The sequence below is a fragment of the Diuraphis noxia genome, unplaced genomic scaffold (genome assembly GCF_037042655.1).
Source record: "Diuraphis noxia isolate RWA-SAM2 unplaced genomic scaffold, SU_Dnox_SAM2 contig0005, whole genome shotgun sequence".
Classification (NCBI taxonomy): Eukaryota; Metazoa; Arthropoda; class Insecta; order Hemiptera; family Aphididae; genus Diuraphis; species Diuraphis noxia.
This window is the reverse complement of record NW_028301715.1, coordinates 9137466-9157633: the sequence shown is the minus strand read 5'-3', so window position 1 is coordinate 9157633 and position 20168 is coordinate 9137466. Positions and strand designations below refer to the sequence as shown.

General features: G+C 24.5%; 1 protein-coding gene across 2 annotated transcripts in view; it reads left to right on the top strand.

The window, feature by feature from the left end:
• Positions 1 to 20168, top strand: part of Eip63E (cyclin dependent kinase Eip63E) — a 44492-nt gene that overhangs the window by 16770 nt on the left and 7554 nt on the right. For both annotated transcript variants that reach the window (XM_015518460.2, XM_015518461.2), the window contains exon 3: positions 10597 to 10749. In XM_015518460.2, coding sequence (XP_015373946.1) covers positions 10597 to 10749 — 153 coding nt within the window. The remainder of the gene's footprint in view (positions 1 to 10596; positions 10750 to 20168) is intronic.

The window sequence follows — 20168 nt, the reverse complement described above, 5'->3', positions numbered from 1 at the left end:
AGTATATTTGTTGATAAACCAGGAACCTCCAATGTTTTAATCATCAATATCTTTTGTTGACTTACTTTACGTGACGACGCGTTGTTGGAAAAGAGCATTTTACTCTCGCAATATTACCTCGTCTATCTATGCTAGGTACTTACTTACTAAAATGTACTGAGCTATGATGTACAATTATAATAACGTGTATTGTTCTAACTTTTCTTTTTCAAACTAGCTTTTTATTTTGGTATGCAACTTAAAATAGGTTTTGTATACATTTATAATATGAGTAACTTTATGTAAACTGAATACATGTTTTATTTTATCATGACGTAACTAGCTATGTTTAAAGTTCAATAAACCATGGTTGATAATATAATAAATGACTATATTTTACAATGTATGCTATTAGGTACTTTACTTTTTTTAAATTAATTTTAAATTGTACTATTGTATGGACTGTGCATAATTTTTATTTATGTAACTATGAAATAGTTTTTGGTTTTATTTATCCGGTAACGAAGACTGGTTTATTCCTCTGTGGGATTGCATAGCCATTATTATTTATGTTCTTACAAATGTTAACATCCATTTGGATGTTGGCCCTTTTGACGTTTTTATTTTCCTCTCTTTTATTACCTTCCGAAATCAAAATCCTCGTATCTGCTCTCAAATTCCCTTACGGTTTCAAAATAATGAACACACAATAATGTATTACTTTCGTCTTATTTTGTATGTCATAGAAGAAATTGAATTCTATCTTCTGCTCTTCTTTAGATAAACATTTTTTACATATGTAATGATACACTATTGTTTTCACATTTGTTTTTACTTTTTTTATATGCAGTATGGTACCTATGCATGAACCCATTATTATTTTTTATCGTACATCATATTAATATATTATACACGGATAAGTAAATGGAAACGTTTGAATACTTTTTAGTATAAGGGATACAAAATAGGGACGAAAAAAGGACAATTTAATCCTCCATAATATCTAATTTTACATTATTTGCCATGAAGTTAACCGGCGATACACACATACACACATGACGTAGCTATAATGCAAAACTAATGGGTTCCATGTTGCAAATAAATTGAACACCCCTTGCTAAAAAATAAATTAAAATGGGAATATATTGACTATCAAACATTTTTGACATTGCTTTGTTGACTTGGAAATATTAATGTTTTTTCCAAACAACTATTTCTGTGTACAATTTATTTAACATAGGCTTTTTACATACTATTCAGTTAATGGTTATTATTTATTTCGAAATCGATGTTGGTATTTATTATTAATTATATATGTTACGTTAAATTATGTATAGTTAATTATTCGTAATATGTTAAAATATGGGGTATAAATAATGTTAACCTATGTATATAATAATATATACTTAAGAGGACGCTACACCCGCATGTGTTGTCTCCGTCTTACAAGTGCGTAACATTGCAAAAACTGTTTCGCGCGGGAAAGAACCGAGAAGGCTACAGTTATAACTAAGAAACAAAATTTTCACCACATAATAAGGAGAACATTTACTGTGCAACGTTGTTTTCAATTTTTCGATATCACAAATAGAAAAAAAGTTCTTATTGTTTCAAAATTCATTATTTTTGCGTTTTTCAAAATCGAATAACTTTTTTTTCAGTTCTAATATCAAAAAAATAAAAACAACGTTGCACAGTTGAAATTCCCTTTTATCTGTTGTGAGAATTTCGTTTCTTAGTTATGACTGTAGCCTTCTCGGTTCTTTCCCGCGCGAAACAGTTTTTGCAATGTTACTTACTTGTAAGACGGAGACAACACATGCAGGTGTAGCGTCCTCTTAATAACAATTATTGTCGTTCCGGTACAAACAAAAATGAATTAAAAATGTCCTAGTAGATTCTATATAAATATATGCTGGCTATATAATAATGCGAATAGGTGCATATTATACATTTGTCAATTAGTTATTATATTTCGATGAATCACACGTTATTATATATTTTTTATATTTTTTTTTTATTAAGAAAAGACAATCTATACACATAATCTGTACCTACAATAAGTCATTATGATAACAAATTAGAAATGAACATAACATGATCCACATGATAGGGGAAGTCACCCACTGGTAATACCCCTCACACAAATATTCAGGTTTTATTATATTATATTATATATCTAATTGTATGATATAAACTGGAATAAGTGCATACTATTTATTTATATTTGTATGCATTGTGCATATTATTTGGCAGTAATTCATATACTTTTAATTCTATTGTAAAATGTAGATATATGTTGTTACAGGTGTTTCTTATTTGTTTTCATTTTTCTTGTGAATGCAATATGTGAATTATGTTAATACATTTTCAAAATATGACATAAAACTGTATTGTATTAATTTTTTTTTACTAAGCATAGAATGCAATATTGAAAAATGTGTTGAATTAAAAATGATAGATATAATTTTTTTTTGTAAACATTAGCAATATCTATAAACAAAAAATCTTTGTATACGCGTGTATACAATATTTTTTTAAATTAAAATAGATAGGTACGCATAACATATTTTAAACGATTTAAATTTTTTGGAAACATTTTGAATTTTAAAGTGCTTAAAGTACTTTAATGTATTTTGGTTATTTTGTCTATACTACGAACATTAAATGAAATTACTTGTTTTATATTATGGTGATGTGATGAAGTGGAAGATTTCCTAAGAACATGTAAAATATTTAAGTTATTATTGATTTTTATTATCTAGGTAAAATAGGTAGTCTATTTATTCAAGAAAATGAAGAAAATATAGATTTAATATATTTTTAGTTGATGAAATTTATTTAAGTATTTTGATTTTGTAAATTATGTAATGGATTTAGATTTAGCAATTTGAAATAACTAAGACTTCTATGATATTCACTTTTGTCAAAAATTGTTTTTTCTTCTCTTAAATCCTAAGCTATATAGACTAGCAAAAGTGAATCTATTGAGAGGTAACAGGGGCGCTAAATAAATGTTAAGTCTTGTTATTCTCTTTGATTTTAAAATAAATTATCATGTCCTGTTTTTTTAATTATTTTAAAATAAAATAAGTAAATAAATATAAGAAACACTAAAAAATATAATTAACTGGAAATGATTGGTACCTATATAAAACATTAGATGAAGAAACTTTTTTTGGTTCTTGAATAACTCTCTATAAGCTATAATGTAATTTATAAATAACAGTAATTTATTATCAAGCATCTTTATTTCTCTTGCTTATAATATTTATTATTTTTCAATAGTGCGATATTATTTTCTCTCTTTCTTTCGTTTGAGTACATTTTCATCTTCTACCATAACCATTTTTTTTAAAGAAATAACAAACTACTCATACATTACTTTACAGTTTTTCATTTTTACACTCATAAAATGTTTTGACTTACTTATGACTGCTGAGCGTGATATTGTGTCCCTTCTGCAATTCATATATTTATTTATTTTTATTCGAATAAAGTCTGATTTTAAGTAATGCCTTCATGTGGGAATATATAAATATTGTCAAAAATATAAATGTTACCAATATTAATTATCATAAATATTTAGAAAGAAGTTATTATTATTTTTTTTTTATTATTATTTGAACCTTAGCTTTAATATTACGTATGTAGGTAATCATCTTTTGAGCTATAAATTAAATTATCTATGAATTTATTTCTGATAGGTAATTATATAAATAGCTAAATAATTGTATAATTGGTATAATATTAAGAATTAATAAGTGTGTATTATTTAAAAATTTGATATTTTTTAGTCCAATGTATTTTCTGTATAAATATTAATCTGTTTTCTTATTTTACAATTTAATGATTTTACGTGATACTCTATTCTCATCGTTTCATTTATGTCCGTGGTTAGGTGTAATGCATTGTGATTTGTTTATTATTTTCCCATGTTAACCATTTGTTTAAATTGACTGAAAAATATTACTCGTATTTTTTCTGGATACTATAAATAACTTTTTCATCTGGAATAGTTTTGTTTATATGCTTTTATGCTGGAAGCAGTGAAAAAAGTTCCCAATTGCAATGCAATAAATTCAACATACAACATTCATGATCTTCTCCAGGGAAAACGGGGTTAGACTGAAAGATATACCAAACTAACAATAATTTCCTTGAGTTTGTCGTTTAAATTTTTTCGTTTTCATTTTAATCATATAAAAATTATATTTCTAGATTAATGTTTTTATTTTTACTGTTGGTATTATATCTACTTCTGATGGTTAAAAGAAAATGTTAATTTTTGTGATTGAAATTTAGATGGAAAAGTTTCCAAATGTAATCTAAAAATGATTGTCATCTTATTCGATTGTACCTTATGAACTTTAATAAAATTGTTTCCATCTTTTTAAAAAATTTTGTCGCATTTATTTCTTCAAACAATTAATTTAAAATGTTTTCATATTATACTTGACTGTTTGGTTTAATCATAAACCAAATGTCTAAATGCAATTCGTTATATGTATGGAAAGCAGTAAGTAGGAATCCGATTATAATATTAATTATCCTTTGTAACTTGTCCAAGTTGGATTTGATTTTTCAATTACCAAAACAGTAATCTTGTAATATGATTTTGTGTACACAGTATAAAGCGTAGTAATAGTAGTAGTTAACATCAATCATTTTTGATGACAGCTTTAGTCTCGTATTCACTGCAAGTTCCTTGCTATTTTCTTAAAGCTAATTTTACAAGAAACTCTAAAGATATTATACTATAATTCCATATGCATTATTTTTTCATATTTCGGTTTTAAAAAAGTTGCTTGATAATATAGTATGTATACTTAATACTTATATTATTTAGATAGAATTATTGAAAACATTATCTTCGGCGAGACTGAAGTTTCTATACTTTGTCACATATACTGCAAACTGACTTAATATTTTTTTGTATATTACCACTATAACTAAAATCGAATTTATATGTTTTATTATTATAACTATAGTCTATATCTAATGCCGATCAAATTTTAAAACATATTTATTTGGACGTATTATTTGTTGTGGTTAGATGATTATATACATGTCATATTTATAATTAACAAAAATATATAATATTTGGTATTGTGATCGAGTGCAATCAATTTATAGCAATTTAAGGAATCAAGGTTAAAACTTATTTAGGTATTATAATACTCGATTAAAATAATGCTATTTAACAAAAATAAATTATCAGATACATCATTGATTTCAACATTGTAGGTGACGTTTTTATGACTTTTTACATTGACTCGGATAATAATTAATAGTGTCCTACCATATGTAATAATTTTGTTTTAGAATATTCTTTTGAAAAACTTAAATGCTCTTTAATAGTATATTATAATTATTTAAAAATTGCAGAATTGTTATGTGTATGAAAAAAAAACCCTTAGAAAATTTGTGGAAAGATAAAAAAGTAATATAATAACTCAACCGCATAGACGTCATCTGGTAGATGCATTAATTAAAATATTAAATCGTCCAGTGATTTGCCTGGTTGTTGTTTTGGTAACAATAATAGGAAATTCAAAAGACCCTTAGCAGCTCAGTAACAGTATAATGGTTTTGATATATTAATGGCTTGGATGTATTGTTATTGTGTGCAAAGTTTTTAGACTGGACTACCAGCTTCATTGTTACGCAAGACTCAAACTGCAGCTCTAGACGTAAGCAGTTCCTGTATGATAAATAACGATAAATAAGTTAATTCAATATGAATTAAATTTTTATAAAATGTAAAACCTCGTAAAAAAATGCTATGATTATATTATTTTTGCAGATCAATTATTTATACCTTTGAATTAAATTCTCAAGTAAGTAGGTAAAATGTTCTATAAAAACACAATATGACGCGTATTTATAATTTTTAAGCATACCTGTAGGATTGATGAATTCGTTAATTTTAAACAGAATTTTATTGTTTTTTAAGATATTATGAAATTTAATATATTTAAATACACTCACATTGTTAAGACTTGAATAATTTTTAAATTGCAGCTATTATTTAGGCATATTAGTTGTATTGATTTTTTCCCAATAAGGCTAAAACATTGTTATATATTACTTTTTTATTAGAATATGGTAGGTATTTACTTATATTATGTCAGATTTAGTGATACATTTAAACTAGGTTTGTAAAGTTATTTCCAAAAGATATCTATGTGTTTTATTCATAAAAGTTTCATATAGTTTTAGTATTTTGGTGCTTTTTGATTTTAAACATTTTGGGGTAAAATATAAAGCTTAACAAATATTTTGGTATAGTCTGTTTAAATATTAAAAGTTTTAACTTTTAATTAAAATGTATATTTGATGTATTTATAATTTATATTTACAATTTACATTATACGATTTCTACAAAACTTATACTCTTATGTATATTATATATATATCGAGATTATATCTTTAGGTTCAAATTAGAACATGACACGTTTTGCTTGATGATAATATTGTATTTTTCATATATGCACTCAATTATGATTTAGGTATATTAATTGCATATAATTTATTTTTGATTAGTATTATCTCAGTTATGATATAGAATCCTACGTGTTAAATGCACGCATTTATATTGTGTTCTAATCGTTTGGAACACGTTTATACTTCTGGAAACTGTGTTACGTTTAACGGATTTATGGACTGGAACCTTTTATACGGTATGGTAGCACCAAACGATATGGAACATAGCCAGGTTTCTATAATATTTTACGTACTGCTACTTATATATTAATTATTTTATTCACAAAATAGGATATAGTTATTAGTAACCTATAGGTCAAATGAAGTGTCTTTTACTTTTGTCCTTAATTTTTCTACATCCGTATTATTTCTGTCGAAGGAATGCATAAATTTTAGTGCTTTTCAATTACAACTAGTAATTTTCCAACTGTAATATTCTGTCGCTTAAATAAGATGTCTACATAATTAAATATTCCCCAAGAGTCATTAAAAAAACATCAAATGAGGGTTGCTTGATTAATGAACCGAGAAGTTTAATCGGTTTTGCGCCAAAAATTAATCAGTTGCCTTACCTATTAATACCTGTTTCAATTAGTTCTCTCGAAAGCCGTGTTATTCAATCAAGTTTGTGTTTTCGATTAAAATATCGTTTTTATTTTATTTCATTGGAATAAAAATGCTTAAAGGAGAAGAAAACACATGCGTGTCACCTATACCGCTCGAACGAGCAAATGAGATGTACCGCGTTGGGTGTGTGCGTCCCTTGATAACTTGCATCCCCTCGGGATTTAAGACACAGATAACTCTCTATACCACACACACACCCGAGTTCGTAAATCCAGACAAATCGGTAACGATTGTAATCTCCTGGAATCCTCAAATCAATAAGTTTGGCACATTTGTCAGACCACATTACGGTTCGTGATTTCAGATCTCTTGTCGATCAACAGCAGTTTTTTCTACCTTGCATTTTTTCTACCAAAAATACTATAATCCAAGCATAACGTCTGATCCGAAAAACTCGTGAGTGAAAGCTTGTGCTTACAATAATACTGCAGTATGTCTGCACTTATGTCATTATTAGGTATCATATTTGTAATGATATAATTTTCTGTACGTATTACTCTATAAGATGTATATCACTAAACATATGTGTATTTATCAGCACCATGTTTTTATGTTTAACAGTTTGATACATTGTTTAGTTTTATCGTCCTTACTACATCTCAGTGGCGCCGAACCCTATGTTAAGTCCCGACATATTTTGAAAATTTAAGATAGGGCCGCTTCATATTGACCATTTTCCTCTCCACGGTATGCCATTTTTTCCGATATTAAGATGTTGGGCCTCTTGAAATATTTTTCGCCCTTCTAGATTTTTAGGACTTCGGTGCCACTGCTACATCTCGAAGATCTAAATAAAACTTAGTAAATTGTAATTTAAAGTTATTATTTTAAATTATATTACCTATATGCTATATATTTAAAATCACTTCAAGTATGTAAACATCGCAGAAAACAAATGTAAAAAGGGGATTTTCGGAAAAAATTTAAACCATCAGTCATTCTATAAACTGAAAAGGTGAATGTCTATGACGTAAAACCTTAATGGCCTAAAACATTTTGAAAAATGATTTTAGTAAAAAAACGATTTGTTTTTTAATTCTATGAACAAAATATCATTAATTTTGTAATTATGTGTTTTGGTCTAAAAAACGTAACTATTTTTATTTTAGTATCTTAACTGTATTTTTAATACATCTCACGTAATTTAATTTAAAGTTATTATTAAGTTTTTAAAATGTAATAAACTAGTCTAATATATTATATAATATAAATTATATTGTTACAAACAATTAACATGATAAATTATATTTTATGCTCACGTATGTTAATTGATTATAGTTTACATAATATATTCGAGATTATTCTTTTAATAAAAACAAGTAGGTACACTCATTATGTTGGAAAATATAATTGATTTTGAATGTATAATTATATTGTCATAATTTTAATTAATTACAAAATATGCAATTTTGTTCGTTTTTTACTTTTCTGAGTGGCAACATTTAGATTTAAATATCCCAAATCCAAACTTTTTCGATAAAAATCGGTTTATAAGAATTACATTTTGTTTTCTTATAAGTATGTAATTAATATATTATATTATATATATTAATTATACAGATAATCAAATTTATTTGGGATACACGCTTCAAAAATATGTTGATCTATTCGTTTTTCTAAACTTTAAATACTTAAAAAAAATTAATTAATCATTCGAAATTCGATTTTTTATTTTGAAATTTAAAAAAAAAATATTTTGTTTGGAAATATAAGATTAAAAATGTGTAGGTATATTACTTAGCAAAGTAATAAATAATAAATATTACCCGCTATACCTATTTACAATAATAATATTAATTCCTGTATTATTATTACATTATATAAAGCCTTAATAATCAAATTAATAGGCTTTTAATGGTGCTTATATAATGTTAATATAGCAAATCGAATCCCTTATATTTTTATTTTGTTTCATTTTACTTTTTCTTAAATTTAAATTTAATGTTAATTTATTTATATTTACCCTAACTGAACTGGAAGAATATATTTATATAATTATTATTATGTACGGTAATTTATTCGAAGTGCATTTAAAAACATAAATATTTTTAATTAACAAATTATATGGATGACTATATCAAAGAAAATACGCATTGGCAAAATAATTTTATTATGCGGAATTTTTTTGTTCTAACCAAATAGTTTTCAACTTTGAATATAATACGATTAACATTTTGATTACGAAGTCAAAAGGTCTTCATAGTTGGTGATCTCGTTTGTATATTGAATGTCGTTTATTAAATTTTACAAATTGTCTAAAACTATAAAACGTACTGAAGGGAATTTATTCATAATTATTTAATTTGAAAAAAAAAACAATTCATTATTGTATAGTTACCTCAGAATATGTTCATACACATTTTATACTTTGTATTGGGGAAATTTTGTATTAACGTGTAACAATAAATTATTATCATTACATTTTGATTTTTAAGCATTTCTGCACTTTAATAATTATTTTTAAATTAAATTAAATTAATTTTATTTATTCAAAGTACCTACCTATAGCATTTAAAACGATTTTAATAAATTTTACTTAAAATAAATTTATTACACATCCGTATTTGGTTTTTTAATGTATTTTATTAAACTTTTAATTTCAAATTAAATGTTTTTTATTAATACAATTTAAATTTTAGTACTGAAATAATATGAGGAACATAAAATATTTGATGGCATATATATATTCTAAATAGAAAATCTATAATTCTCCATAATTGTGAAATGGTAGAATATTAAGATGATGCATGAATTATCATATTGATAACTATATTGTACTCCAATAAAATATATAAAATAAAATATTTAATGAAACTGGAAAGTTAATAATCAGTTCAAACAGTGTCAAATATATTCATAAAAATACCTAGGTGTGTTTTTCATTACCGATCTTTAACGATAGTTTATATCATGGAATTGGTATCGTACATTTTTAAATGATAAAACATTACATAATAAAAGTATGTATCTTATGTGTTTTGTGTATACTAAATATTTGCATTTATATGTAATCCAGCCATCTAGGTCTTCTCATTTCCGTAACTCGTGGGACTTTGGAATACAATTATAATCTATTTAATGCTGTTTTAATCGGTTTTATTATAAGTTACAAAGTATTATACCTATTATCATTAGAACATTTCTTGGAGAGTATAATATTTCATCATTTAGACTTCGATACATACAATTTTAGATGTCTGACTGAAATTTTGAATATATATTATGTTTGACACAGATTTACAGAATATATTTGTTCACCTCAATATTATGATATTTAATAAAAAAAAAAAAAAAAAAAAGCTATACACTTTAAAGGAAATATGTAAATCTTTTTCAAATGGCAATATGTAGAAAAATATTTTTTACTAGAAAATACATTTTTAGTATACACTATAAAATATATTTATATTTTAAAATGAAAAAGTTTTATATAGCGTATAGCGTGGTTTAAAAATATCTTGTTTCATGTTTCATAACATTTATATTAATTTCATATTTTTTCAGCTATTTCTAAAGAAGATCCTGATCGTAATAGAACATCTCGGGATGCACTGCCGAGTAAATTGCAATTCAATGGTTATTCTGAGGAGTACCTAGATCGAATTGAACCAAACGGAAACATACCTTGTGCCAATGATGAACACTTGTCCAGATACGGTAAGTTATACATAAAATGATTGTATAAAAATTAAAAATATTTAAAAATTACATTTAAAAAAAAAGAAAGATTTTTTATAAGATATCCATTGATCTTGGTAGTGAGATAGTATATTTTCACAAAATTAAAAAAAAAGTTAATTCATACGTATCGTGTAATATTATCGATATTACTTTATTATTATTACATATCCATTTATTAGCATCATGATACATCTATTGTTCTAAAATCCTTCGTCATTATTTTCTTACCCTATTTTTAAATTTTTTTTTTATAAATAATTTCTATATATCTGATATCTGTTTGCTTTTATGCATGGTTACGGTTTTGAAAATTTATTTAATAGTTATTAATTTTGTTGAATATCTTTGTAAGTATATTGTGTGTGGCTGGAAACAGTATGTATTTTTTATCTTCAATCAATATGGCAATGTAGACAAAATAAGGTTATTCCTTTGAAAGATATTGAAGAAGAGGGTAAAAGAGTATTATTCTGTAACGCGCTAAAGCTCATCATTAAAGAAAAAAGGGTGAGCGCGTTGAAAATAGAAATCTCTTTTTCCATTTTGTTGTTCATATAATCATATAGAAATATATTTTTTAGACCCTGAACAACTTCTATTAAAATCAATATACACCAATAGTAAATCTACAATTATATCTTAATACTTCTCAATTTACTCAAAAAACAAAAGTATTTAACATTAACTTAAATGTTTTATATTCAGATAATATACAAAACTTTAAATTATGATTAATAAGTAAGTATTTTTGTTTAGTTTCAAAGAAAAAAGTTTAGAGATGTAATAACTTTGTAGGCATTTGAACAGTTTATTGATTTTTCCCCTTTGTATTTTTTTGACAATAGTTCTATTATTTTATTTTATTTTTAAAAACAAAAAATGTTCAAATTTACAATGAATGAAAATTATTATCATATTCTTAAAGATATTTTTGTAATATACAAATCTTTTGAACTTTAACGTTCTTGCTTGAAGTTATATGTGTGTGACCATAAAAAAATAAATATTTATCGAATTTTTACATCTGTGATAGATTTATCTTTTAAATATATTTCTATTAAATCAAATATCCCTTAAATGATTTTTGTTTCTTCTATATATGCAAGGATTGTATAAGCTATAATAATGTTTTATAATGTGTTTAGACTTGATATAATTAATTTCGATTGAATTGTGATGCAATTTAGTACATATGTAGATAGATTTAGGTATCTTTCTAGTGAATATGATATTTATTTTAATAGCTTTTAATAAACTCGCTTAGGTAAACTTTATAAATATATATATTTTTTAATCGTTGTAAAAGAACTTTGTAGTGATCGTAGCTTATATTTGTTTGATTTAAGAAGTTACGTCATGTCCTGAGTTTAAATAATCCAACACAATCATATCCCATCCTTAATACAGGTTTATTTGCGTAACTGTTTAATTATATCTTATCCAAGATTAATTCAAACATATAAATATTTTATTAATTTAAATATCAAATAATTTACCTACCTTAAAAATATTTTTTTCCCATTTTGTTCTAATTTTTTCAATTTAATGTAATAAACTAATAAAGAATAATAGGTAGGTAATGTATTTTTTTTTTTTTTTATTGTGACTAAACTGTTTAAAAGATTATGGTTTTATAAAATATTTTGTATTATTATTTGTACTTAATTTTTAAATTGGTTTGCGTCAGTTTGGTTATTCTCGATTTAATTAATTTTCGTATAAGAAAAATGCCTATGCTGTTAATTTTGAATAGATTCCTTTGTGGCCGTAAATTATTTTACAAAAAACTTTAACTTATACTTGATCAAATTAAAATTGAATGCATCTTATCTCTTCATAGTACAAATTCTGTACACATTAAATTCTAGATGGATTTTCGGTAACACCCATTTTTTAATGTTAAATTGATCATGAGACAGGAGTACCTACACTATGGTTGGCTACTATATAGGAATTAATGCTTTTCTTTTAAACTTCAGGGTTTCGAAAGCTCTTTGTCCGCTTTTTCTGAGCTGTCAATAAATAATGATTAAAGTGAATATTATATGCATGAATAAACACCAACCATGAAAACGGTATAGAAAATGAAATGTGGTTCTATTAAGTAATTTCCGTAGAATACTTTTTTATTTGATTCATTGTAATAAATTTTACTTTTTTTTATCATTGTGCTAATTTAAACACGGCTATATTAGGATATATCGAGTGTGATTATAATATTTAGTATGCAGTTAATATTTTTAACAAAGATTGTGATAATAGATATGTGTTTTGCTATAATTATTTTATAATAAAAAGCAAATTAAAAAAAAAAAAAATAGATATGTGTTATATTATTATTATTATATATTTTAGTTCAACTGTTGTTGATTAATAGCTGATATTAGTTGATATATTTTATTTTAAAATTAATTATTACGGGTTTGGGTTGTATTCTAGAAAAACCTGGAAAACTTAGAATAACGGAAATACGGAATTTTAATATTTCCAAAATATATGCTTTTTCATCACTAATTTTTACGATCTCCACTATCGATAAATACAAATTTAAAGAAATTTTGTATTTTATACATATTAAGAAATTTAGTACTACCTATGCATATTGCTAATTATTATTACTCATATCAATACTCTAAAGATGAATAAACAAATATCGTGTCATTTTTGACAATTATAATCGAAATTAAATGTACTATTTGAGAATTTTAACTAATCAAGTGAAGTAGTCAAATGGTTGAATGTATGGACTGTAATTTTTATATTTTACATTACCTATATATTGTAATATGTATGTTATTATAAAGAATATTGTCATGAATAAAACATATTCTAGATTATTAATTTGTTAAAAAATAAAATGAAATATGTAATGTAAAAATATCTATTGCGCACTAAGTCATTGCGAACTACCAACACGCTTATAAGTTGTATTTTATGAATAAATGCATGTATACATATATAAATATCTTATAATATCTATAAAATATATTAAATGATAACTTACTTTTATCGAGGTTATTAATTAATAAATTATAGTTAAGCTAGGCATCAAATCAATCATTTATTTTTCCTATTATGTTTATCTAACCTGCAGACCAACAAAATCCTAGATATTTTGAGAAATACCAGTTAATCCAAGATTTAAAGGAAAATGCTCAATCAAATTTACCAAATATTTTTTTTTTACCTTAAAATAATCCATCAATCAAATTCACTCCGTATCGTATGAAATATTGGTATAGGGCCGTAAAAACATTTTTTGTTTTTGTAGTATTGACAATGAGAGATGGAGCATTTCTACTTACCCCAGATAATGACGTGTTGTTTTATGTGATTGTTTCAGCTATTTTATTAAATTATATTCCCGTTGAAATTCTTTTTTATTATAATATATCGACCGATTATACATTGTTTCATTAACATTTTTTTTTTTTTTTTGGTTAACTATTCATTATTTTTACAAATATGTTGTTTAATAATTTTTCTATTGGTGGTTAAACTTTTGACATTTATTTTATTTTAAACAGTATAAAGCGACATTTTAAGTTTTTATTATCATTAAATTAACATTTATAAAATTAAAAATTAAATTTTTGTGTTACAGCTTTACCTATCCCATGAGTCTATAATTCATTGTTCGAAATATATTAGTTAACACTTTGATTACATTATGTATAGGTAAAATAATATAATGCATTTTCTATTTTTATGTACTTTACTATTTTATTATATAAGAAATACATTTCTATTGTCTTAAATTAATTAAAATGCTTCAGATAATATGTCTTACTGTTAATTGTTTAATATACAATAAGTACTTACTCATGTTTATTTAAATTTAATATACAAAAATAAATTGTCTGCTTAGAAATTAAAAGTATTGTCTTAAATATACATGATATTGTTTCACTTATACATGATTTTAATAATCGATATGTTTCGTTAAATCTATACAAACTATTGTGATTTATGCTATTAGAAAATTAGATTTTCTATAAATGAAAAACATAATTTTTTATTGCAGTGAAAACCTCTATTTTATTATACTTACAGTTTACTTAGGTTTTTACTTGCAGCATTAGCTCAATTTAATTTGTCATAAGTATAAAAGGTGAACCCATCAAAATCTCATTACGGTCGTTTATCAAATACCCGCCTCGTATATGCATGATGTCAACCTTGTTATGCGGTTATGTCACAACCTTTATTGCTTCTGTCCCTGCAGGTTTCATCTGTGTTGTAAAGTTTCACTTTTGATGGCTGATTGGAAAAAAAAATGAACCTTTTACATAAAAATTTTACTTACCAGTTTATCTACTGATTGAATCTTCAGAGATATGTTGTGTAGAGCTTAAGTTAGCGTTATCCATCTCGTTATTAGTAATAAAGACAGTGCGGCATTTCTAACCAACCCTAAAATTTAAACCCCAACAGTGTTATGTTTTATATATATAAATTAGTGGGTGTTCTTAAATATTTTTTTTCTTCAAAAATTTAAAATAAAAAATCTATTATCCCGAAGTTTAATTTAAGTAGGTACTAAACCCATTTTATAAAGGTTATTTACATAATTTAGTTTTTAATTTCCGTATAACTTAAATGCTTTCAAATATATTTTTTAACTGGAAAACATATACTGTATATTATGCTTATTAAGGATTTCATTATTATTTTTTTATGTGAAATAAAAAGTATCATTTTACGAATGAATGCTTACGTTCCTAATATTTTGTAAATAGGTCCGCTTTAATATTTAACAAAAATTTATATTTGAGTGAATTCATTCAATTTAAATTCAACTAAATTGAATAATTATCCTATTGCCTATATTATAGTTTTAACTTTTTAAAAATTTTAAATAAAAGCGTTTAATTTATTTATTCGTGTATATAATATTAACTAATTAATTGCATGTAAATTAAAATTTCATTTTTGTGTTTTATAATTTTTAAATAACTAATGTTATAACTATTTATTGCTAATATATTATTTTAATCATTCCACTAGTGTAATGCAAAAGAAGAATCATGTTATAAATAATTTTACGATGTTAATAATTATTATTCATCATTTTATGATATTTCAAAAAACTTTCTAAGGATATAATTACCTCCTAAACGAACTAGGAAATCTTGACACAAATACAAAAGCCAAAAGAGTGCTCGAGTTTTCAAGTGTGTACTACGTGGCTGTGTATGTAATATACAAATATGTATTTATTTATGTGTGTATGATATAGTCAATAAATAAATATATAATTGGATCTAAGAAGTTAAGACTTACTTATTAAAGTAGATTAGTGAAAATAACATTATGTTAACACTATAACTTGTTGTTGTAGGTTTAAAATATGAAATTCTTGTAATAATAAAAGTTAACAAGTCACTTTGAAAAAAATAAATATAAAAATCTGCCAATCGTATATCTATGTATTTTAAAATTAGGACGACGTGAACATTGACTCTAAATGTTATATATGTACGTCACGTTCTATTGTTCATTTACACACACCACCTACAATTTCTACTAAAGTTCAAATGTATACTGCTGCAAAATACAGTTTCTAACGAGCACTTATTTATGGGCTAGTAAATTTTCCACAGTTTTCTCCTGACTATAAGTAAAATGGTTGTTCGTTTGAAAATAGAAATACACATTCGTATAATACAATTTATTAAATCTACGCAGTAGCGAAGACATTGTATGATCAAGAGCTTCTTAAAATAGGTATTTTATAATATTTCATCCAATTTTTTTGAGAAAAAGATACAAAAAAACATGAAAATATTTTCATACAATTAAACAAGCAGCTTTATCAGAAAGCATAAAACCATAAAGGGGTTGTCGTGTACATTATAGCATATACACTGTAAAATATAAAGTGCATATTTATATGCATATATATTATACATATATACTCCGCAATGGCTGGGCTCGTATATTATGAATATTATGGAAGAACCCCTCTTTGTTGAACAAGAGCAAAACGTAAAGCTGATGAAAACTACATTTAAATCAATAGTTTGGCACTATGTATTTGACATTAAAGGTGACCACAACTTTTAATTGAATGAACAGTATTTCGTTTGACCTTCCGACAGAAGTAATATTTGATCTGTTTTTTTAATCTTTTAATAAAAAATGCAAGCGTTTGTTAGAGTTTTAACCATTTTATATTAACATTTAAAATTCATTTTTACAGATGAAAAAAAATAACATTACTTTATGATTGTACCAATTATTTTAGAAATCCGCTCTAAGTTTTATTTTTTGAAATAGGTATTCATTTTAATTTATAAATATGAATTTTATTTTATTTTGCAGTGGCTAACTAAAGTATAGTTACCTATTATTTATACAAAATCGTTTGTGATGGAATTAACATTTTAGAGTATATAACCATAAAATCTGTCGTTAGAATTTTAGCAAGATATAATTTAACATATAAGTGAGCTTTATCTTCTTAGCTTAGTCAGAGTTCTTGTTATACTCGTTTTAATTAAAATCAAAATTTTACTAAACTTGTTTTAATCAAGTTTCTATCTTTAACATAATTAATCTTTTAACATGAAAGTTTATTATTTGATTATTATCTGTGCTGTCGTCAAATGGATATGATACTCAGTATTGTTCCAAAAAATGTCCATCTTTTTAAAAATTAAAATGAAATATTAGACTATGTTATACTATATATTGTTAGCAATACATTTATTTAGTACTATGTATTAACTATTTGATAACTTAATAATATCCAGGGTAGTTACTAGATCAGTTGGTTAAACTTACCTTTTTTTTTTTTTATTATTATTATAATAAGCCACAACAACATAGATTATTGGCTTTTGTTATACATAATAGGGTAATATGTATAGATAAAAAGTGTTACATTTTATACATGTATAGAAAAGGCAGTGGGAAAGTTCTACAATCGTGGGGGGTATGATTAGATTAGGTTATATAATTTAGTTAATTTTAAGAAACTTACCTTTTATAATATTATATTTTTGAACTAAACTAACTTTAGACATTATTATAATACCATATTAATAAATTCTAAATTTATTTATTATTATTATCATGGATTTATTCTAAGAAATTTTACATGTGAAAAATAGAATTTAATACATATTATAATAATGCTCTCTATCAAAAAAATAATTTAATAAATGGCATTAAGTGCATTACAAAAATATATGTACGTATACCTTTTATATACTAAAAAATAGATTAAAATTATTATAAAAAAATAATATGATAATGTAATAATTATAATGTATCTACCTTTAAAAACACTATTTTTATACCCTTATAATTTTAATAATTTAAAAAAATTTTGATAACTTGTTTATCTTAAGTATAAATATTTGTATACAATAAGTTATTGGTACCTAATTTTATATCTTTGAAATTATTCTATACACTGAGCATTTTTAACAATGCAATACAGCATGGTTCTTCTTTAAATCGAAAAATTAATTTGTTTGTATATCCCTAGTGTTTAAATGATTACATCAAAAATGTATCATAATATTTATTTATTGCGCTATAATTTACAATTTTAGAATGTTAAAGAAATTTCATTGAGATTTATGTTATATTTTAAATTATTTATTAATTTATTTTTGAAAGATATTTGAAAAAATACTTCTGTAGCAAAAAAGTTTTATATGATAGCGATTGGTAGGTGTCTAACAAATGTCTTATAAAAACATATTCTATCTTTTTTTAATGTAACCAACAAAGATTTCCCTAAGGATTTGATCTTTTATTTGGTCGCACCCTTTTTGGTGGGTATAAAGAGATCTAAAGTTTTATTTTTATTGCTATAAGTTATGTATATCTAATATGCTAATAAAGGTTAAACTTAATGCAGGTGTCTTGTATAGATGATTTTTTGTTTCTAAATGATTAATATAACCGAAATTGTTTTCTTTGATCAAGATATACTTCATTTTTTCTAACTATAATGATTATTATTGATAGTTTCAACTTTTAAAATTGATAACAATATTCATTTATACACTTAAACTGTTCTTGTAATTTATTTTATATCATAAAAAAATACATTCAACTATTTTACTTTTATTCATGCTTTTTAACGTATATTTTAAATAGTTTCAATCATATATACTTTAAATGTTTAATTAATTTATAATTCTGTCAATGTCTTGAAACCAAAAATAAACTAAGTACTTAAGGTTCAGTTCTTCTAATACTTATTTATCTTAATCGAAAATCTGTATTAATAATTGTATAAATCGAACTAGACGTTGGTGTTTATATATTGTTTATTATTATTAAAATATTTTTATGTCAAACAAATGATTAAGTATGAAATATTATAATAGTGTAGTACATAGGACCTTTAATAACGCACATCGTTAAAATTTGAGATGTGTATGAAATATCAAGTGACTGAGTTGTGGAAAAAAATTATACAACGAGTAATACATTATATCATATATACCTAATAATAGTTAGCTTATTAATTAATTAAACGATAAACTTAAAAAAAGGATTACTTAAAATAAATATTTATAACTATTTACTCAAGCCTAAAATTAATTAAACACTTATAATACTTATAATCATACTCAATACTCGAATATACGCATTGTATTTGTATTTTTTGTAAATATATGTAATAGGTTTATGATATACTGAAAGCTATTGTTTTTTAATTTAAAAAAAAACAGAATAAACCTATATAATTGTTCATGCCGGCATTAATTTCTGAATCTCTCCTGTTATAAATATTATAAACTTTGCGTCATATTTCGTGTGGCAGAGTTTCCCTTGGACATTTTCTCTTATTAAAGACCCTCAACCCTCCGCGCGTTACCGTTCAGTCGTGCTTTACAAATAAAAACGCTCTCTTGAATAATAGTTCCGGCCTGTCATCTTCAGAGCACTTGCCAGGCTATTATCATACGCAATACACCTCTGAACCCCTCTTTGCACTTAACTAAAAAACAAAACAAACCGTAAGTGTACAAAATCATTGTTTTTTACGTAGAGAGGATTTCAAAAGAAATTATTCTCACAAACAAAGATGATTTTTCGATGTATTTTGTATTAGCTTTGACGTTATCTACTGGCGTTATGAATAAGTTACTTTATGGGTGATTACTGGTTAAAGCCATTTATGTACAAAAAAAAAATATATATATATATATATAATTATAATAAATAACAAAAAAAGATCTAGTTATATAAACTGCTCTGTTCGGTTGGGTTGTGTACATGAAGGATTTTAATTTCCTGAACGTCGTGTAATCTATAAAAGGGTCAACGAACAGATTTCATCAGGTGAAGTAATTTGTCCCCTAGCTCCGGGAATTGCATTTGTATGGGTGTGCGTGTATGTTTAAAGCCGAATGAGAGGAGAGGTGAGG